The sequence below is a fragment of the Halichoerus grypus genome, chromosome 14 (genome assembly GCF_964656455.1).
Source record: "Halichoerus grypus chromosome 14, mHalGry1.hap1.1, whole genome shotgun sequence".
In the NCBI taxonomy this organism is placed as follows: Eukaryota; Metazoa; Chordata; class Mammalia; order Carnivora; family Phocidae; genus Halichoerus; species Halichoerus grypus.
In genome coordinates this window covers 41,726,009-41,749,119 of record NC_135725.1, presented here as the reverse complement: position 1 = coordinate 41,749,119, position 23,111 = coordinate 41,726,009, and the positions used below count along the sequence as shown (strand labels likewise).

The window sequence follows — 23,111 nt, the reverse complement described above, 5'->3', positions numbered from 1 at the left end:
TCTTGACATAATAAAGCCATATCTGACGAATTCACAACTAGCATCATATTCAACAGTGAAAAGTTAAAAACTTACTCTCCAAGATAAGGACCAAAACAAGTGTGCCCACTCCTTCCATTCCTATTCAACATAGTATTGAAAGTCCCAGCCAGAGTAATTAGGCAAGAAAAAGAAATAAAAGGCATAAAAATAAAAGGAAGAAGTAAAATTGGCTCTGTTTGGGGATGATGTTATATGTAAAAATTTTTTAAAGATTTCACCAAAAAACTGTTAGAACAAGTCAGCAAATTAAGTAGTTTTAGGATACAAAATGAACATGAAAAGATCAGTTGTATTTCTCTACACCAATGATGAACTACCTGAAAAAGAAATAAAACGATTTCATTTACAATAGCATCAAAAACAATAAAATACTTAGGAATAAGTTTAACCAAGGAAGTGAAAGATTTATACACCAAAAACTGGAAGACATAGAATTGATGTCTTGATGGAAGAAATTGAAAAAGACACAAACAAACGGAAAGATATATTCATGAATCAAAAGTGTTAATGTTAAAATGTCCATACTACCCAAAGCCGTACTACCCATTCAAGGCAATCATGATCAAAATTCAAATGACATTTTTCACAGAAATAGAAAAATCAGTCCTAAAATTTCTATGGAACCTTGAGTTGCCAAAGCAATCTTGAGAAAGAACAAAGCTGGAGTCGTCATGTTTTCTGACTTCAAATTATATTACAAAGCTATAGTAATTAAAACAGAATGGTGTTGGCATAAAAACAGGCATGTAGCTCAATAGAACAGTATAGAGAGCTCAGAAGTAAGTCCACTCATATATGGTCATTAAATTTATGACAAAAGAGCCAAGAATATACAATGGGAAAAGGACAATAAATCGTGTTGGGAAAACTGGACAGCCATATGCAAAAGAATGAAAATGCACCATTATCTTACACCATGCAAAAAAATGAACTCAAAATAGATTAAAGACTTGAATGTAAAACCCAAGATCATAAAACTCCTACAAGAAGATATAGGTGGTAAACTCCTTGATATTCGTCTTGGCAGTGGCTTTTTGGATTTGACACCAAAAGCAAAGGCAACAAGTGCAAAGATCAACAAAGTAAGACCATATCAAACTAAAAAACTTCTACAGAGCAAAAGAAACAATCAACAAAATGGAAAGGCAACTGCGGAATGGGAGAAAATATTTGTAAACCATATATCTGGTAAGGGATTAATACCTAAAATGTATAAGGTACTCTTACAGCTTAATAGCAAAGGAGCCCAAATAATCTGATTTAAAAATGGGCAGAAGACTTGAATAAACATTTCTCCAAAGAAGACAAACAAATGGCAAACAGGTACGTGAAAAGGTGCTCAACATCACTCATCATCAGGGAAATGCCAATCTAAACCACAAAGAGGTATCACCTCCCATCTGTTAGAACAGCTCTTATCAAAAAGACAAGAGTAACAAATGCTGGTGAGGATGCGAAGAAAAGATAACATTGTGCACTGTTGGTGGGAATGTAAATTGGCACAGCCACTATGGAGATTCCTCAAAAAATTAAAAATAGAACTACCATGTGATCCAGCAATTCCACTTCTGGGTAGATATCCAAAGGAAATGAAAACAGGATATCAAAAATATCAGTACTCCCATGTTCATTGCACCGTTATTCACAATAGCCAACACATGGAAACAACCTAAGTGTCCATTGATGGGTGAATGGATAAAGAAAATGTGATATTAAATACATAATAGAATATTATTCAGCCATGACAAGAAGGAAATCCTGCTATTTGCAACAACATATATGGACCTTGATGGCATTATGCTAAGTGAAATACATTAGGGAAAGACAAATACCGTATGATCTCACTTATATGTGGAATCTAAGACCATTGAACTCATAGAAACAGAGTAGAATAGTGGTTACCAGGGGCTGAAGGGTGGGAGAAATGGAGAGTTGCTGGTTGAAGGGTACAAACTTTTAGTTATAAGAGGAATAATGTCCAGGAAGCTAAGGTACAGCATGGTGACTATAATTAATGCTGTATTGTATACTTGAAAGTTGATTTGAGAGTAGAATTTTAATGTTCTCACTATAAAAACTACAAAATGGTAATCACGTGAGGTGGATAGTGTGTTAACTAAATCTTAAACTTACAATGTTATATGTCAGTTATATCTCAATAAAGCTGCGGGGAAAAGATTTATTGCATTAAAGGTACGCAGTTTGGCCTGTGACTTAATGCTCAACATAGAGCGTTTTTCTCTTTTGATTTAGGGCAATGTCAAAATACCAAAACAGCAGGTCAGCTAATTCCATTCAATCCAACCTGTCGCTTGATGTGTACGTCAAGTAGGCAGATGATTGATTGACTCTTGTTTTGCCTTTGTATGAAAGAGATAGTCTCTTTCTTACTCAAGCATGCCAAGAACTATTTATATGGGGGCAGTGGTTTTAATCAAGGGAAGGTCTCTCTTACCTTTGTTCCAACTATATAAAGAACAGTCATGAAGTCCCTACACATTCTGGTTAGCAGTTATCGCCCTTCTGTTCTCTGTGCAAATTGTAATCCTCCCTTATGATTTATGGATATCTGTTTTTATGTTGATGGCTGAAAGACATTATAGCAACCCCTGATAGCTGATTCTTAGGTCAACTGCAATGATCTCTTATTTGCTTTTCTGAGAAATAAGCTATTGGGTTAAGGATTAAGAACCAGTAGCTTGGAAAAAAAATGTTTTTCTTATTTACCTGCTCCGTGTTGGTGTGCTCTAGGTTCGTTCCAGTGGAAAGACATGAAAGCATTGCATATTAACTATGTGCAGGCCAGGCATCTGAGGATGGAACCAACAGCTGACCAGTTCATGGTGTATGTCACAGATGGGAAGCGACGCTCCTTGGAGATACCATTTTACATTATCATCAACCCCACAAATGATGAAGCTCCTGACTTTGTAGTGCAGAATATTACTGTAAGAAAGATAACGGAATTTTCAATTTCTTTTTATCATTTTTTTATTTTTTTAATCATTTTATGATTTTATTTTCACCTAGTTCATTTACATTGGTCCAGGTGCACTTAATACATTAAGTTGATAGGGAATGGGGAGAACAGTAACCTATATTATAGAATGCAATTACTTGAAAAATATTACTCTAATAATGGTGGTAATGATTATAATTGCAAACATAGAGAATTGCATGGTTGCAATTATAGTTGCATAGATATAGGATGGAGTACTTACTAGGTCATAGGTAGTATTTCGAGTCCTTTACATGTGCTCATGTAAAGGCTTACAAGGCTTTTAGGTTGATGGTATTATTATTGCCTTTTAGTAACTGAAAAAATGAGGCACAGAGAGGTTAACTGAGTGGCCCAACATCACAGAGCTTGGAAATAGGTGGCACATAGGGAATGGTACATAGGGGATTTGCACCCAGGCAGTTTGATTCCATAGCATGCCCTCTTAACCTATGCTATAATGACAAGGACTCTTAATTCATATATATTAAGGCATCTTTTTATATAGTTTTTTAAAGATTTATTTATTTTGAGAGAGAGCATATGAGCAGGGGGGCAGTGGGAGAGGCAGAGAGAGAATCCTCAGGCAGACTCCGAGCTGAGTACAGAGCCTGATGGGGGGCTCGATCTCACTACCCCGAGATCACGACCTGAGCCGAAACCAAGAGTCAGACAGTTAACCAACTGAGCCACCCAGGCGCTTCTTTATATAGCTATTTATAGGGATAGATGAAATGAAAAAAGTACAATTTGAATCATTCTTTTTATGTAGTTTCTAGAACTATTTTTATATGATAATGTTTGTTAGTTTTATTTAAAAATTCAGATAGATAGTTAAAATGGCCATAAATATCTCTCCTCAGATAACACCTGTTGTCTTTAAAAATATAGTAATAAAAATATGTAGTTATACAAGTTAGAATATTGAGAAACATACACAATGAAATATGAAATATGACAGTCTCCCTCTTCAACAGCCTCTACCCATAGCCACTGCCCATTGATTTTTTTCTAGTAATTCCTCAAAAATAATTTGTGCACATGCCAGTGATGTGTATGTTTGTATGTATGTGTGTGTATATATATGTTATATATATATGCAATTTTTCTGTATTTACTTATAAATCAGGGATCATATTATACCTCCTACTCTCCACTTCTTAAAAAAACCTAATTATGTATATTGGAAACCTTTTCACATCAGCATATAATCTTTTAAAACAATTCTATTTTTTATATATGATTATTTAATTCAGACACAGGTACAGCAAATCTTGATTAAATGGATGAGCACAGGCTTTGGAATTAAGAGGGACTTGGGCATTGCCGTTTCCTGGTTGTAGGGTCTTGGATAAGTTATTTCTCTCTATACTTCTGTTTTGTTTCCTTATCTGCAAAATGTGTATCAGATCCTTAAGGTGTAACCATGATGATCAAGATGGTCAGGCACACACTAGTCCCTTAGTAAGTCGGTCCTGTTCGTATTATTGTCATCTTTGCCATCTTTTTTCTGACCATTTATGAAAGCCAATATTATCTGTTCTGAAGCCATTATCTAGCCTTATTTGTCACTGAAAATTATCAGATTCTATTTTTTATTTTATTTTATTTTTTTTTTTTAAGGATTTTATTTATTTATTTGACAGAGAGAGAGAAAGCGAGAGAAGGAACACAAGCAGGGGGAGTGGGAGAGGGAGAAGCAGGCTTCCCGCCGAGCAGGGAGCCCGATGTGGGGCTCGATCCCAGGACCCCGAGATCATGACCTGAGCCGAAGGCAGTCGCTTAACGACTGAGCCACCCAGGCGCCCCTGAAAATTATCAGATTCTAAAGGCAAAAATCTTTATTTGACTTGAATTGTCTACTGACTCTTAATGGTACATGAGAATCACTTTGTGAAGAAATTTAAGAGCCAGCTCGTACCCTTCCCTTTCCCTGGACGCATGGGGTGCTCTGGAGAGCACGTCAGTAATTACGAGAGAGGGGCAGAACTCTGCAGATGATTCCTTCTATACTTACCTCTGTTGTCTTGTATCTACCTAGGGCTGGAGTTTCTGAAATAATTAGGCCGCTGGGAAATTGTCCCTTGCTCTTCTCTGAAAGTAATCATGCGTTTTACCTGTGCACTCCTTACAGAAGCTGTTGAAGAGTAACAGATACAGAGCCCCATGTGTTACGGGCAGAGCTGGCTTTAAGCTTCACGTGATTTTTAAAAATAGTCATACTTATTTTGCTTTCTTGTGGAAAAGTGCATTTATCTTGTAGACAGTCAAGCTTCCGTCAGGTTGGGCTGCAACTTGTAAAAAAAAAAAAAATAGGAGCTTTTAGTTTAAGGTATTCTAATCCATTTCAAACTGCTCTACTAGTGAGTTTCTGCATTTTGTGTGTTTTGATCTAAACCTTTTATGTAGGATCTCAGTAAACAAAAGGTGCAAAAAAGAATCCCAGTTTTTTCAATGAAATATAGTTAGTCCAGGAGTCCTAAGCTTTATGAAGAAGGGTAATTAGAATACATTTTAGGTTGCTCTATTAAAATTGTTGGAGAAAAAGGCAAGTTACCATCAAAGATGATTTCATATTATCATTGCACATTAAATGATGATGCCATCTTAGTCTTTAATAAGTAAGGCCAGATACAAGAAAACCAGCATCATTTTCACCCAAGGATCAGAATGGCAAGTGCTTCTTCTTCACGCAAGTGCATAGATGCTAGTGACAGGAAGCCTCTCTCAGTAAGAGAGGCTGAAGAGAAAGGGCATTTTCACAAATCTAAACCATATGTATCCTTCAAGGCTAACGTGCTCACTCTGCCATGAAGACACTCCTGGTCTCCTCCACCCTTTTGCACTTCCTGTTTATCCATATTTAGTAGCATTAGATAATTTTCTTCCTTGCTTTATAATTACTGATGGACAGGCCTTCATGGTCTCATCTGACTTTGATTCTTTAGAATATTCGTATTCCCCACAGCACGAGGCCCAGTGCATTGCACATTACCAATAAGCATCTGTTCAGTGTATACACTCTGATTATTTAGGTCTTGCTTTGTTTCAAAAGAGGAAACAAATATTTCTTTGTTCTCTTTATTCTTGCTGTGAGAAAAAGATCAAGACAGCTAAGTACCATGTCAAGTTCTAAATGGCTAGATCCTATTTGAGATGAATAACAGTTCTCTTTGTGTTTAAAGGATTATGAAACCCGAAGTGGGGTGTGGGGGTAGGAGGAGGTGGTTCAGGAAAATTTGAGGCATGAGGATTGGGGAGAGGTGAGGGACCCAGAATTAAAATAAACACTATTATGCATACAGAAACATCCTTCTCGATTGTTGTTGATTGCAACTGAAATACAGAAGGTTTTCCCGCAGTGACAAAAATTAGAAACATAAAATACCCTCAGTGCATATAGCAGACATTCATACCATTTCTAAAGCAGAAACATAAGAATTGTGAAAGCAACATGGTTCAGGAGGTTAAAATAACAGGTTAGGATCTGAAGGTGAAGGGTCTACCCTTAGTTTTATAGTTGAACTCTCTGACTTCCAGAAAGCAAGCATTCTTTTGATTGCTTTTCCCCTGACCTTTGAATTATGGGGAAAAAAGTGTGTGTGTGTGTGTGTGTGTGTATCTTTTGTCCTTTAGGGAAATGAATAAACTGCTTTGAAATCTTCAGAGAAAACCTGCGAGAGATTAATAGATTTATTCTTTTCTTCTAAGCTCATGTTAAAGCAGCCATTTCTTTTTTTTTTTTTTTAAAGATTTTATTTATTTATTAGAGATAGCGAGAACAGGAACACAAGCAGGGGGAGTGGAAGAGAGAGAAGCAGGCCTCCCACCAAGCAGGGAGCCCGATGTGGGGCTCGATCCCAGGACCCTGGGATCATGACCTGAGCTGAAGGCAGACGCTTAACGACTGAGCCACCCAGGCGCCCCGAACCAGCCATTTCTTTTAAGGACTCATTACACACACATTTCATAGAAAATTTGCCATAGGATATCTTAAAATTATTTCTTTTGAGCCATTTGCTAAAAGACAAATTTTATTTCGACACAGCTGACTTTCTGACTTGTTTTCGCTTAGGTGTGTGAGGGTCAGATGAAAGAACTGGATTCCTCCATCATCAAAGCTGCTGACCTAGATGTTCCCAAGGACCCTTTGCTGTTCAGCATCACTCATAAACCACGCCATGGCCTCCTCATCAATGGGGTGCTTAGCAAAGACTTTCCTCAAAATAAGCAGCGTGTCAACCCTGGCCAGAAGCATGAACTTGTTCAGAACTTTTCCTTGGAACTTCTCAAGAATGGTAGATCATGTTCCACTTCTATTCATTTATTGTTGATGATTTAATAATTTAGCCCAGAAAAGATAATAATAAGCCTCAGATACAGGAAGTGAAGAAATGGCATTCAACTACTTTATTCATTTATCCCTCAAGGGTTTTCTTTGAGCTCTGGATTAATGTAGGGCATGGAGCCTCAGTTACAGATAGTGGGTAGTTAAAAAGGAAGTAATATGTTTTCTTTCACTTTGGGAGCATCACTAAAAATGATATTTGTGGGGTGCCTGGGTGGCTCAGTCGGTTAAGTGTCTGACTCTTGATTTTGGCTCAGGTCATGATCTCATGGTTGTGGGATCGAGCCCTGTGTTGGGCTCTGCACTTAGCAGGGAGTCTGCTTGACATTCTCTCTCTCTTCTCCCTCTACGCCTCCCCCTGCTCATGCTCTCTCTCTCAAATAAATAAATAAATCTTTAAAGAAAATGATATTTGTGATTTTGGGTATTTTAGCTTCAACTTTTTCATGTCATAATAAAAAATTCCTTTTTAAAACTACTGAGATCATGGATCTAACTTTGAAGAGATTTATCGGCCAAAATTTCTATGTTTGAGAGGAATATAGAACCACATATAATAGCTCATTATTCTCTGTGGAGATAATTTGTTCTTTAAGGAAATGACACATTGGAAGAGCAGCCTGAATTATATTTTAATTACTCTTTTAAAAAAATCAATTTTATCCCATTTTCCAAATATAAACATACTTTCAAATATTGGGGAAAGGGTGGTTCTAGAATCACTGCCTACTCTCACTCTCTTTCCTGCCTTCCCATATTGTTTCCCCAACCTGAACCCCGTTTGCTGGGTCAGCCTACACCGTGCCTTCAGAACCAGGTAACCTCTGACCTCCCTGAGGAGCCTCCCCAACCCCCACCCACCCCCCAGGCACTCCAGACCATCCCTTTCCTGTGTTGGCTCCATCCAGCACTGGTTTAGCACCTTTTTCTGTCTACATTTTTCCCATTCCCCAACCAGGGTAAGCGCTCTGTCCCATAGTTTATTTTGCAATAGTTGTGCCGCATCGTGTCACGTTGGAGTTTGAAAAGTTAATTCATGTATTTCTCAGTTTTTATCAGTTGCAAAGAAACAAACTCTGGGACTTAAGTGATGATATTACCAAATCAATAACCATGTGTATTAAATAATACAATATGTTGTTACAGTGTTCTTCTTTTCAAATTTAAGACAAAGGAAAAGGAATAATAATTCAAATTTTAGTCTCAAGAAAGTCTGTTTTTTTAATTTGGTTAAATATTATTATTTATTATATTATTAGGTTAAATAAGCATGCATATTGTATGAAGTTTGCACTATACAATGATTTTGAAGAAAAAATAAATGGTTTACATAAATTAATACTTTGGTCAATGACTTGGTGACATTCTCAGAGATTAGATTTTCATCTTTGTTTTTGACTCATTTATGGCTACATTTTTAAAAAACTTTAATATATTCTCACATACATCCCCCCACCCCAAACATACAGGACTTATAAAACTGCAACCACATTATATAATCTGTTGTTTTTTTCCTTATCAACTATAAGAAACTTCTTACTTTTTAGGTGCTGATTGAAAACATGGTTTGCAATAATTCCAGCTTTTCATCGCATGGACATACCGCACTGTAATTTTATACAACCGTCTTCTGTTTTTAAATATGCAGATAGCTTTTCATTTCTTGATATTGCGGGTTACACATAAACATATTTTACGTATATTTTTGTAACATAAATCTTAGTCCACATCTCTTAGAATTTTTTTGGCATAAATTTTTATAATGAAATTACTTGGTAAAAAAGGTGAGCATTTATAATACTTTTAGGGAAAAATTGCCATTCCATGATATGCATGAGCATGCCTATTTTCCTAGTCAAGAATGGATATTTTTTAAAACTTTTGTGTATTTGCTAGTCAATAGCAGTCTCTCATTGTTATCTTAATTTGAAATTCTTAAATTATGAGTAAGATTTACCATACTTTCGTGTGTATTGACCATCTATGTTTCACCTTTTGTAAATTGCTTGATAATGTCTCTTGCCCATTTTTCCATTGATTTATATTAACTTATAAGAGATCATTAAATATTGATGCTTCACATTTTGGTCACATATATTACTGGTAAGTTTTTCTCTGTTCTATTTGCCTTTTAATTCATGTTCTTAAGTACAGAAATCACAAATTATAAGTGGCAAAATTTATCATTATTTTTCTTTACATTTTTTTCTTTTGTTTTTGTATTAGGAAGATGTTCTACATTCAGAAATAAAATATTTACTTGTATTTTCTTCCAATCTTTTAAAAGAGCTTTATTGAGATATAATTCCCATGCCATAATATCCACCCCTTTAAAGCCTCCCATTCAGAGGTTTTTAGTACATCCATCATCATGATCAATTTTAGAACACTTTCATTATCCCCAAAACGAAATACCATACTCATTAGCAGTCATTCTTATCTCTTTCTTCCTCAACCCTTGGCAACCGGTAATGTATTTTTTGTCTCTATAGATTTGTCTATTCTGATATTTCAGAATCATATAAATAGAATATATGACCTTTTGTAACTAGTCTCTTTTATTTAACATAATGTTTTCAAGATTCATCCATATTGTAGCATGAGTCAGTACTATGCCATTCCTTGTTATTGCCAAATAATATTCCATTGTATGGACATATCACATTTATTTAATCCGTTCATCAGTTGATGGATATTTGGGTCACTTCCACTTTTTTTTTTAAGATTTTATTTATTTGTCAGAGAGAGAGAGGAGGGAGCCCAAGCAGAGGGAGTGGCAGGCAGAGGGAGAAGCAGACTCCCAGGTGAGCAGGGAGACCGATGCAGGACTTGATCCCAGGACGCTGGGATCATGATCTGAGCCGAAGGCAGATACTTAACCAACTGAGCCACCCAGGTGTCCTGTCACTTCCACATTTGACTGTGAACATTCATGTATACGTTTTTGTATGGATATACACTTTCATTTCTCTTGGGTGTGTATCTAGGAGTGGAATTGCTGGGTCATATGATAACTCTATGTTTAACATTTTGAGGAACTGCCAAACTGTTTTCCAAAGTAATGATATCAGTTTACATTCCTACCAGTAATGTATGAGAGTTCCAATTTCTATGCATCCTCACCAACGTTTGTTACTGTCTATTTTTTTATGATAGCCATCCTAGTGGGTGTGAGATAGTATCTCATTGTGATTTTGATTTCATTTCCCTAATAGCTAATAGTGTTGAGCACCTTTTAATGAGTTCATTGGCTATTTGTTTATGTTCTTACATGGAAAGAGAACATGTTGTCTATGTTCTTTGGAAAAATGTCTACTCAAATCTTTTGCCAATTTTGTAATTGGATTGTTTTTTATCATTGAGTTGTAAGAGTTCTTAGTGTATTTGGAATACTAGACCCTCCCTTATCAGGTATCTGATTTGTAAATATTTTCTCCAGTTCTGTGGACTGTTGTTTTGCTTCCTTGATAGTATCATTTGCAGCCCCAAATTTTTAATTTTGATGAGATCTAAATTATCTGCCTTATTTTATTTTGTTTTGTTGTGGTCACTTGTGCTTTTGGTGTCTTCTCTAGAAACCATTACCTAACTCAAAGTCACAAAGATTTACTCCTGTTTTCTTCTAACGATTTTTCTAGTTCAGCTCTCACATTGAGGTCTATTATCCATTTTGAGTTAATTTTTGTATGTAGTGTGAGGTAGGGATCCAGCTTCATTCTATTGCCTGTGGTTTTTGAGTTATCCCAGCACTACTTATTGAAAAGACCACTCTTTCCCCATTGAACAGTTTTTGTGCTCTAGATGAGAATCAGTTGCTTGTAAATGTATGGGGTCATTTCCGGACTCTCTTCTATTAGATTAATCTACATGTCTATTCTATGCCAGTTCCACACTGTCTTGATTACTGTAGTTTTGTAGTAAGTTTTGAAAATGAGAAATGTGAGTCTCCAACTTTGTTCTTTTTCAAGATTGTTTTGGCTATTCTGAGTCTCTTGCATTTTCATATGAATGCTATGTAGGTTTTTGAAAAGTAGTTTTATATTTGTTTTTCTTCATCTAGAATTTATTTTAGTTATTGGCTTGAGGTAGGTATCTAACTATAATTTTCTCCAAGTAATGAACCACTGTTCTCATACAGTTTATTAAGTAATATATGCTTTCCTCACTGATTTCTAAAAAAAATCCTTACAAGTACTTAAGTGTTTAAATAGGAATTTTTAACAAATTAAGAGGGCAGTCTTACTTCATAAAACAGTTTAATTTCACCCTATTGCACTGATTAACGAACTCTCGCTGATACCAATACCTTGGAAATTAAAAAAGATTATGTGTGTTTTGAAATGGCTTAATCATAAGAAAGATTTACTTTCTCTCTTTCCCCCTCTTCTTCCAGGACTGAAGTTGATGTATGTGCATGATGACTCAGAGAGCCTTGGTGATGACTTTACAGTCCAGTTGTCAGATGGGAAACATAAGATATTAAGAACGATTTCAGTGGAGATCACCCCAGTTAATGATGAGAAACCAATGCTGAGCAAGTAAGCTCCCTGGAAAGATTCCCTTTCAGATGTTCTAGAAAATTCTGAGATCTGGAAGACTAGGTACAAATGTCATGTCTGTCTTCCAGGGAGAAACAAGTCTCTGACAGCTCCTGTCTATCACAACTTGTCCCACCTACTCAGACACCTAGAACTTCTATTGCAAATGTTAGATAATGTAACATCTCCCTAACAGTTCTTAAATTCACCCTTTAATTTTTTGATTTTCCTCTAAAAGTTCTAGTTAGTTGTAAATAATTAAGAAAGACTGAACCTACTGTATGGAATGAACAGTGTACTGGGTATTTAAATACCTGTGTACACACCCACCAAAGAGCAGTAGATGTATAGACTTAACTAAAGTGTGATAATATTAACAGCAGACAGTCCTCCCTGTGGGTTTGACCAAACTTTTAACCAAGAGTGACTGAGGGAAACATACAAATTCCATTGCTTTCATCGTCTGGTTATTTCATGATCCACCAGTCCTCTATGTTCCATTGGGATCAATACTCCCTTGCCACCTGATATCAAAATGATCACTTAAATGATCATTTAAAAATTCTGAGGTAATTAATTGCAGACCATCTTGGTATCTCCCTCTGTAGTTGAGCAGTTCGATCATAGGGTACAGAGTCTTTATCAGTTACATTTCTGTAGCTCCAGCCATTGCTCGTATTACTGACCACCGTACACAACTGTATAAGGGTAAAGCTTGAGGAGGCCCAGCTGTCTGGTGCTGGACACAGAGAAGTGTCTGCTTCTTCTGATGATAGTTTTTTGGAAGGTTGCATCTCAGACATCAGTTCCACTAAAAGTCTGCAGCCAAACTTTCTGTTTTCTATGATCTAGCTGGACTGTTGGACTGGGATGACCTTGATTTATAAAAATGAAAATAGGAAGGGTATTGTGGCATTATGAAACCTCTTTCTGATGACCTCACTGTATCTAAGAGGAAGGGAGGTGCAGATGGGTGTTATATTAAGTGCTTACTCTGTGACAGACGCTGTATTGGCTCTTCTAACAGACATTTCTTTAAATCCTCACCACAATTATGGGAAGTAGGTATTATTATCCTTGCTGAGAAAACTGAGACCGGGTAGGTCAAATAACGGGGCACTCACTCAACACTGACTTCCTGTTCTGTGCTGCGTTCTTGCTATTAAACTGTCTGGCATAGTTTCATCGGCAGAATCACCGAATCTCCTTCAGCTCTACTTCCAAATCCCTCCTCTTTCTTTCTTTTCTTTTTTTCCCCTCTCTCCTGTGGAGCGGAAGTTGTATTCCCTCTTCTTTCACTTTCACGTGTGTCCTCTTGCCTCCTCCCAGGATGTGCTCCATGACTTTCTTCTCTTGCATCTCCAGCCTCTCCCTTCTTATTCCTTCTGCTAACAAGACACAGGGATATAATTAGTGGTGAAGAGAGCCGATTCTGGAGCCAGATTGCCTTGGTTCAGCCACTAACCAGTTGTGTGGCCTCGAACATGTCACTTCACCTTTTTGTCAACCTCTTTGTAAGTGGGGATAGTAACAGTATCCTCTTCATAGGGTGGTTGCAAAGATTCAATGAATTAAAATACATAAAAGTGCTTGAAAGACTGGCTAGTACACAGGAAGTGCTCCTAAGTGCTAGTTATTATCATTATTAGCAGCTATTCTCACCCTAAAGCCACAAAGATGACCCAGTTCCTCATTTATTTCAGTGCCAAACTATTTGGAGGAATAGCTTGCTCTTTGTCCATTTCTGCCCAACCTCCCCCTCTTTATTAAAGCTGCTCCCTTAAAATTTACCCTCGGCCTTCCTACTGAATTGAACGGCTCGTCTGTCCTCGCTGGACCTTGTTAGAGCCTTTGACTCCATTTCTTTGATACTCCTTTTAGATGCTGTAGTAGATGCTTTCGGGTCTCTGGGTCGTGCTCGCTCAGTCCCCCCCGTGACTGTAGTTGCTGTCGTCCTGGACCACGCCAGGCTCACTGTCAGGGTCACATTACCAGTGCCTCGAGGCATCGCTGCACTTGTCCTGTGCCTCAGGGCTTTCTGTGAAGCTCATTTGGCCCGAGTGCAGACACAGCAGAAAACACTCTGACGGTAGCTCTCAACCTATAGAGCTAGTGCATAAATAAATGTCCCACACTCCCATCCTTCAGAAACACAATTTAAAAAAAAATATTTATTTTATTTATTTGAGAGAAAGCGCGAGCATGGGCAGAGAGGAGAGGGAGAAGCAGGCTCCATCCCAGGACCCCGGGATCATGACCTGAGCTGAAGGCAGACACTTAACTGACTGAGCTACCTAGGTGCCCCAGAAGCACAATTTGAAGCATATTCTATATGATTCTTCAAAGGATCCCCAGCGGCACTGAGCCCCATAGTCGTAAAAACACCTTTTGTTGCCTTATTCCTCCTTCCCTGTCTTGCTCCTCACTTCTCTCTCTTGCTTCCTGGGATCACTTCGCAAATAAATGACCTGCACCCCAGTCCATGTCCCATGGTCCCTTTCAGGGTAACTCAGACTATGACATACTTTCTTCTCTTTTGGCCCCTCTCATATCTAAATCTGACACTTTTCTTCCTACCAAACTCCTTATCTTCTTCATTACAGTGGCCTCCTTCCTGTTTTGATTAATGTTTCTATTAATGGCACCATTCATCTCCAGAATCAACCAGTTAACTGCTTCGTTGGCCTTCTAGAGTAGTGGGATTCATATTCTCTAGGAAAGAGGTGGACAAAAATCACCTCCTCCTGCCAGGGAAGATGTCAGTCCTGCAGAGGCAAGAAAGTCACCAAGGAGAAGAGGTTAGAACTGAGGTGTGTGGGCTTTGGCTTGTCAGCAGGAACGTGGAAGGCTATTGGAATGCCAGTTGATGCTACTGAAATGTTCTTTATCTGTATCCTGAGGAAACTTCACCAGTTTTCATCAGAAACCAAGCTGTCAAGTTGGACAGCGTTTGGCCATGTGTGGTAACCAAAACCAAAAGCTAGAAACAGAGGTGGAAAGGAATCCCTTCCTCACTTTGGTGAGACCAGGGAAAATGGCTGTATCGGCTGGGAGAGGAATAGCACGAGAGGGGACTTGCAAAGCCACAATAGCAGTATTTATGGTAGAAGCAGCAGTTGCTCATCCCAGCCCCATCTTCAGGATGCCAGGAGCTAACCTGGCAGCTGTAGTATTTGGAAAAGATCAGTCGCTGTGAAGAGAACGCTCACTACCTGGAACGTTACCAGGGCAAGGGAGGGTAATGTAGAGGGCCATGGATTGCCTAAGTATCACCAAACTCATAGTGGTGCTTCATAAAGGCTACCAGAACCCCGGTGGCTAAGCCATTTAATCTTTAAGTAAGTTTTTATCTGTAAAATTTGAATGATAATATCTTGCTTACTTATGTCATGGATCTGTTGTTGTAGCCAGTGAAATATTGGAAATAAAATCATTCTGTTAAATAAATTACAACATAAAATGGTGTAGTTCAATGCAGAGAAACAATCAGAAGTACTTAATTACTCCACACCACATTCATTGTTGCTGACTGATTGTCTTTTAGGACTTTCATGTGTAAAGTGAAATGAGAGCCTGTTTCACGAGTCTGACTCTGCATTTGCAGTACTTTGCATAGGGAATAGCATTTCCTAATTGTTGAAGATTGGGAAATGTAATGGTCATTGTGAATGACCCCTGCGAAAGCAATGCCTTCTATTTTCCTACCAACTTAGACATCTTCCTTTTTACAGGAAGGCTGAAATAACAGTGAAAATGGGTGAAACTCGTATTATTTCTAGTGCCATTCTTTCAGCCATAGATGAAGACTCACCCAGGGAGAGGATTTACTATTTGTTTGAAAGGCTTCCCCAAAATGGGCAGCTTCAACTTAAGGTTAGTGGCCTTTTTACTTTTATTTTTCAAAACTAATGTAGCAGGTATAAATTTTCTTAGTACGCAGATTTCTATAACTGGATTTATTCTCCAATAGCCACATTTTGCCCAGAGGTAGAAAATTTAATTTTCTTAGTTTGGGGTGAACTCACACCATGCTAAATTTTCTTACTCAACTCAGGGTAAATTCAATCAGTATTAGGGTTCTTCATTGTTCCCTCTTCCCCGGAATCGAACCTAAATTTCAGGAGAGGGGGTGCTGGGGGTAAAGCAAGTTGTTTAATTGCTGATGAGAACCAGGCATCCTTTGAGATATCTTAATTCCCCACAGATTTAAAAAAATTTTCAAATAGACTCTGTAGAGCACTTGTTGTGGATATTAACAACCTGATTCTAAAGTTTGTAAGGAGAGGTAAAATGCACAAAATAGTGAACAAAAAGGACAGTAGAGTTAAAGGAACAGGACTGCCTGGCTTTAGGACTCACTATAAAGCTGCATTAATTCAGGTAGTGTGGATCTGATGAAAGAACAGACGAATAGATCAATGGAATAGAATAGAGAGCCTGGAAGTAGACCCTCACAAAAATATAGTCAACAGATCTTTGGCAAAAATACAGTGGAGAAAAGACAGTCTTTTCACAAATGGTGCTCCCCAGTCTGATTCAGACGGTGTGGTTGATGCCCAAGGAGTAGCCCAACACACAGGACAGATCAGTCATTTGAAAAGGTCCCATGAGTAATCCATCAAAATGTTTGTTTGAATGATGGATGAAGGCTAGCAACAACCACCACCAACCATCCCCAATGTGATTATTTGACTGAATGCTTAACTTTTAATATAATGTCGACACAGTCCTAGAAGAGCAGCAAGGATTCATTCTGCATGGAACAGCTTGATTATCTTAGATCGTAGGCACCATAGAGAATCAGAATGAAGAGCAATCACTGATTTAAATTGAGGTACAGCTGTGTCCTTATTTCATTTCAAAGAGTAATGAAGCAGAAATGCAGTGAGAGCTCACACATTTGGGTAGCATGGGAAGCGAAGTATTTTGGGTATGTGAAAATCCAGATGGGTCCAGGTTCCCAGTATGGCACCACGTAGTTCTCTCCGAGCTTCCTTGGGCTTGGCCAAGCCTCTCCGAGACCAGAGACCAGGACTCTAGGACTCCTGGACTTTCTCAAGCGTTCTTATGTTCTTGTTGACCTTCCTTAGTTTGCCCCACCTTGAATCTGACTCTTATTTTTTTCCTCTTTGGGGGCTTGTAAATGATTTTGTCAAGTTGGCGCCGGCATTTGGGAGTGCAAATGGGGAATTGCATGGAGATGAGAGACAGGAAAAGCTATCTTCTTCTGTATTTACTTTTCAGGAAGATTGCAAAAGAAAAAAGTTAAATAGAATTGCAGGCTGTCCAGTTTAAAACCCAAAAGAGACTGTTTTAAAAATAAATCTGCAAATAGATCTTAGGATGGAAACACATAATGACCTTAAATATTACAACATAACTAACTTTTACCCAGTGAGCACTGGGGCAGAACATACCTCTGTACAAACATCAGATGAGCAGAAATATTAAAGAGGAGGAAACTTTATCAAATAGGATGTGAAGAGAAGTGGTGACACAATGAGGAGAGGGGAGGGTGAAGCCTTTTTGCCAGGAACTGGGAGTCTGTGGAATAATGTGTCAGAGGAAAGAAAACAAAAAACAAAAAACAAACCAAGGATTTAAATTTCTATTTTAATGTGTCTTAAACCGGCCAAGGAAAAGTACAAGATAATATTGTACAGTAAGTCTGTAAGATGACATTTTTCTTGAATTATGTCAAGTGACTTTCAGGAGCTGTTCTTAGGGAAAGTTATGTATCTTCAGAGAATAACAAGAAAATGATTATAAATCAGATACAGATTTATTATGTTTCGAATACTCTCAGTTGTCAGTTCCCCCTATCATAAGAACCTCTTTTAATTGAGAATACCACAATTTCTGTGCTGAGTTCGGTATAGAATATATGCTTGACTGATGTTAGCTTGTTTTTAGAAGATTCTGATAAAAAATAAAATATGATATTTGCAGTTACATTTTTTGGTTGACTCAAGATATAAACAGAGGGAATGATTTGGGATCTTGATAATTTTCTTTAGGCTTCAGTAAAGGCTGGAAAATGTGCTGGGAGTAAATATATTCGTTCTATGTTTGTATTGTCTATTTCAGATAAGTCCAGTGATAAACCAGTTTTAAAAAATAAGTTTGATTAATTGTATAATGATAGGAACTAAAAAAAAGGAACCCTCAAGTGAAACATTTAATTTTTAAAGAATCAATTTCAGGAGCTCGATTACCCACCTGCTCTCATTAATTGGAATATTTAATCAGCTATGATTGCTCATGATAAATACCTTGGAAGTAGCAGCACTGTTGAACTGCCACACGACTGTCAAAAATCTTTTGGTTGGAGGTAGTTTTTTCCCAAGGTCTTAATTTGTTTTAATGTATTTCTTTGAAAGGAAAAAATAAGGTGAAATGGCAAAAAAAAATTGCATCTGGAGTTTCGCTGAAATATCATTTCTATTGGAGGCTTACAGGGGTATGGAAAATGTCCACTAACATAGCTGGGAAAGAAAAAACATGGGCGGCTGACTAACTCTGGCACCTTTCAGATAGGGAGGAACTGGATCCCTCTCTACCCTGGCATGAAATGCACTCAGGAGGAAGTGGATCTGAACTTGCTCAGATACACACATACCGGGGCGATGGATTCCCAGGACCAAGACAGTTTCACCTTCTACCTCTGGGATGGTGACAACAGATCACCAGCATTTGACTGTCACATCACCATCAAGGATATGGGAAAAGGTAAAAGCATCTCTCTCAAGGTTTTTTGAGACCAAGTTTTATAACCAGAAGGGAGCTGATGTAAGCACTCAAAGGTTTTCAACTAACTCCCTTCCTCCCTCCTTCCCTCCCTCCCTCGCTCGCTTTCTTCCTCCCTTCCTCCCTCCCTCCCTCGCTCGCTTTCTTCCTCCCTTCCTCCCTTCCTCCCTTCCTCCCTTCTTCCCTTCCTCCCTTTCTTCCATCCATCCATCCATCCTTTCTTCCCCCACTCCTGTTCTCCCTACCTCCCTCTCTTTTTGACTTTCTTTCTTCCATCCTTTGTATCTGAAATTCCATCATTTATGATTTGCTTCCCTGACTCCTCACCTGCTCTGCCTGGCAGCTATGAGATTCATGAGAGTAGCCCATCTATTTGTTGTTTTTAGAATTTCAGAAAGCCTATTGGAAATCCAGCCTTGCCCACAACATGGCGGCACAGGCTGCTTTAAGAGTCAGGGTTTTCTGCTATAAGTAACATTTTACCAAATCAATGTGATAACTCTAATTTTATTTTCAGGAAGAGAGTTGTTACTTGAAAACGAAGTTTCAGGGGTGCCTGGCTGGCTCAGTTGGTTAAGCGACTGCCTTCAGCTCAGGTCATGATCCTGGAGTCCCGGGATCGAGTCCCGCATTGGGCTCCCTGTTCAGCGGGGAGTCTGCTTCTCCCTCTGACCCTCTCATGCTCTCTCTCTCTATCTCATTCTCTCTCTCAAATAAATAAATAAAATCTTTAAAAAAAAAACGAAGTTTTAGAGGAAAAGCATTTCCAATATAATAATAAAAAGAAATATACATTTTAAAATTTAAAAATCACAAAAAGGAACTCTGTCACTGAAAAGGTTAGACTGTTGCTCTTTTCACTGTGAAAGTGCTAATACCAACTCTTTTGGGGACAAGGGAGAACACGATGGGATACAAAGCTGCTCTTGAATTAAGCAGACCCATTGGTATAATAGGACTCAGCCTCATATAAATGGTGGGGGGGGGGGTGAAAAAAGATACTGGGAGGGAAGCTCAACAAGGCAAAGTGTAAGCCCTTGATACCCATCTGTCACTACCCCATAATGTTGCTTAGAGTTTATGTGAAGAAGGTACGTTCATTTCTTGTTCATCTGCATCATCCCAGAATCTCTATATTCCTAGGACCAAGCATATTCTTGGATCTTCAGTGCATTCTTGATTGACAGAATGCTTCCTTTTTTGCCTTGCTGCCAGGAAGCTCGGAGGGCAGTACAAATCTTACATCACGTGTGTGATAGAATTACAATTATCCTGAATCTTTCTCTTTTTAGTTTTAGTCAGCTTGATCGATTTTGAGATGTTTATTTGGGGTTCTAAAATAACGTATTTTATTTGCTTGTTTCCTGATTGTAAAATATGCTCCTTGAAGATGGCCAATAAGGGACCCTCAGAGAAGCTAGATATTATTGTACGCATTTCTTTCTTTCCGCAAAAGGAAGGCTACTATGTTCATCATCAATACATGTCCAGGCAAAACGTAATGCAAAATGTAATGTAATGTATCGTGCAGACAGCTAATGTATTAGGACAGACTGCCCTTGGCTACTAAGCACGATGCATTCACTGGGGTGAAGGAGAGTTCTGTTCTGTGCAGCCATCTGGGGATTTTTTCCAACTAGAAGATCCTTCATCTCTGAAGGCCTCGGAGTCTCTCCGGAAATGAAAGTGAAACGTGGAGAAAAATGAGAGGATGCCTGGCCTGGGCTTGGAGGCCCCTGTCTTCTGCACCTTCCAGTGGCTGAATCATAGTCACATGCCCCATTAAGGGAGGCTGGACAGTGGAAAGTCTAGCGGTGTGCCCAGGAAGAAAGGAAGACGAGGCTGGCAAGCGCCTGGCCAGTCTCTGCCACAAGTGACGTGGGATTCTCTTCTGAAAGGATTTGTGAATGCTTACATCAAACAGATATATTAACCTCCTAGCATTTTCAGAAGTTCCAAATTCCTTCCCTTTGCTTCTTTTTACATTGTAGTGTGTTTTATATCTATACGGTGTTGTATTTTTTAAAAACTTAGTGTGAATTTTCTCAGGTCATAGCATAACTTGATGACTGCCATTGTTCATCTCTGAATAAAACTACCCTGAATACTTAGACTAAGCCATAACCCTAATATTGAGCATTTGGGTTATCTCCATTTGAGAGCGATTATAAATAACATCTGGCCTTCCAATTGTTCCGTGTCTTGTGATGTGCACACTGGCAAAAATAATGTGGAGATCTTTGAGAGAAGCTTAAAGGGACATCATCTGCGGTTGACCTTGAACCATACTCTGCTGTCACAGTGCTGAAAAACTGCATCGAGGGAAAGCCCAGATGCTCTTCCTCCTCTCAGATCCATCTTCTGCTCCTGGTGAAACATTCTGTGGGTGATTTTTGTGTCCCCAGCTTTGTTCATTCTTCTTACTCCCTTGATGTATTCATCTGGACTCCCAGGAGGCAAGCCCCATCTGGGGCCCAGGTTTTGATTTAAAGTTAGGATGCTCTTTGATTCTCCATTGCACCTAAGTTGGATAGCATTTTGAGTTAAAAGCACCAATAATCTACCAAAAAGACCAATTTAATCATCTGAAACAGTTTCTCAGTCTTAGCACTACTGACATTTTGGGATAGATAATTCTTTGTTGTAATGGACTTTCTTACGCATTATTGGACGTTTAGAAGCATCTCTGGCCTCTACTGACTAGAAGACTATAGGAACCCCCAGCTATGACCACCGAAAATGTCTACAGACATTGCCAAATGTCCCCTGGGGGCCAAAGTTGCCACTCATTGAGAACCACTGGCCTAGTTGTACCTCCTTGATATTTTATTTTTTTGTTTCCTCATGGGACTGAATGTCTTTTCAAATTTTATTGACAATTTGTATTTTTAAATTTAGGAATGGCTTAGCATTTACTTCACACATATTTCCTCTTGGATATTCATTCTTTTAGTATTGATATTTAAGAGCTCTGATACATTACAGAGAAGCAACCAAATAATCTAGTGTTCAAATTTGTGCTCTTGAGTCAGATGGCTAGAATACAAATTCTAGCTCCATCTTTTATTATTTTTCTAAGATTATTTATTTATTTATTTATTTGACAGAGAGAGAAGGAGGGAGAGAGGGCGAGCACAAGTAGGGGAAGGGGCAGAGGGAGAGGGAGAAGCAAGCGCCCCTCTGAGCAGGGAGCCTGATGCCGGGCTCGACCCCGGGACTCCAGGATCATGACCTGAGCCAAAGGCAGATGCTTAACTGACTGAGCCACCCAGGCACCCCTAGCTCCACCTTTTATTAATTGTATCATGATTAACAAGTTAGTTAGCATTTTTCTGTATCTTAGTTTCCGCATTTATAACCTGGGAAATATTATAATACCCTACCTCACAGTTGGTGTGAAGGTGAAACAGCCTTACCCCTGTGTCTGGCACAAAGTAGCAGCTCAATATTAAGAGTTATGATCATTTTTTTAAGTGAATGAGGTGAACAAAATTGGATTATCATCCTTAGTTTGTAAAACTGCACCATTCGTCCACATGTGACCCACATCTCCTACATCTCCTTCACTCATGTATACATTTCATACACTCATTCATTTGTTCTCTTTTAAATACATAATACACACCTGCGCAACCACCATACAATTCAAGGACTGGAATATTGACAGTAATAAACATCTACCCATGGGCTTCTCCCGTCCTTCAGAGAGAACCATCATCCTGAATTCTGTGTTCACATTCTTACTTTTGTTTATGGTTTTCTGGGACTTGCTCATGCAAGGAACAAATGGTAACAAGCTACCTCTGTGTTGTCCCATGTGGGCTCTAGTTCATTCATATCGCTACCATATGCAATTCAGTTGTACGATTAGACCACAGTTTGCTTACATATTTACCTTTTAAAAAGGCATTTGGGTTGTCTCCAACATTTTCAATGAAGACAGGGCTGCAGTGGCCATTCTGGTACCCATCTCCTGGGGGCCGGTGTACGCTTCTCTCCACCACACAGCTGGAGTGGAATCTCTGGGTCACGACGTATGTGAATATTCTACTCTTTACAGCCTAATGCCAAATCGTGTACCCCTTTACATTCCTACCAGAATTGTACGCGAGCTTCTACATCCTCTTCAGCACTTGATGTCATCAGAATTTTAAATTTTTGCAAATCAAAGAGTTACAACATGGTTATAACTTCTTGTGATCTTGATTTGTGTTTCCACGGTGATTAATGAGATTTGAACCTCTTTTTGTATCTTTGTTTGCCGTGTGTATTTCCCCTGCTGTGTCATATCTGCATCAGTCTTTTGCCTTATTCTTTTATTAACCATAATTATATCAACCTTTCTATACCACATTAACTTTGATTTCTGCAGTTTGGCCTTTGCTTTTTACATTTGCCTTTGGACGTTTTTTTTTTTTTTTTTTAAATTTGGATCTTG

The 23,111-nt window shown here is 38.5% G+C and overlaps 1 protein-coding gene across 4 annotated transcripts in view; it reads left to right on the top strand.

The window, feature by feature from the left end:
* The window catches only part of FREM1 (FRAS1 related extracellular matrix 1), a 168,451-nt gene that overhangs the window by 91,662 nt on the left and 53,678 nt on the right, over window positions 1-23,111 (top strand). For 3 of the 4 annotated variants that reach the window (XR_013443592.1, XM_078061208.1, XM_078061203.1), the window contains exons 19-23: window positions 2,794-2,990; window positions 7,116-7,338; window positions 11,782-11,926; window positions 15,658-15,799; window positions 18,460-18,655. Coding sequence is in view for 3 of the 4 variants with exons in the window: in XM_078061208.1 (XP_077917334.1) it covers window positions 2,794-2,990; window positions 7,116-7,338; window positions 11,782-11,926; window positions 15,658-15,799; window positions 18,460-18,655 (903 nt within the window). In the remaining variant the exon portion in view is untranslated. Of the gene's footprint in view, window positions 1-2,793; window positions 2,991-7,115; window positions 7,339-11,781; window positions 11,927-15,657; window positions 15,800-18,459; window positions 18,656-23,111 lie in introns of those variants that run through there. The other variant, XM_078061204.1, reaches the window with a different exon arrangement.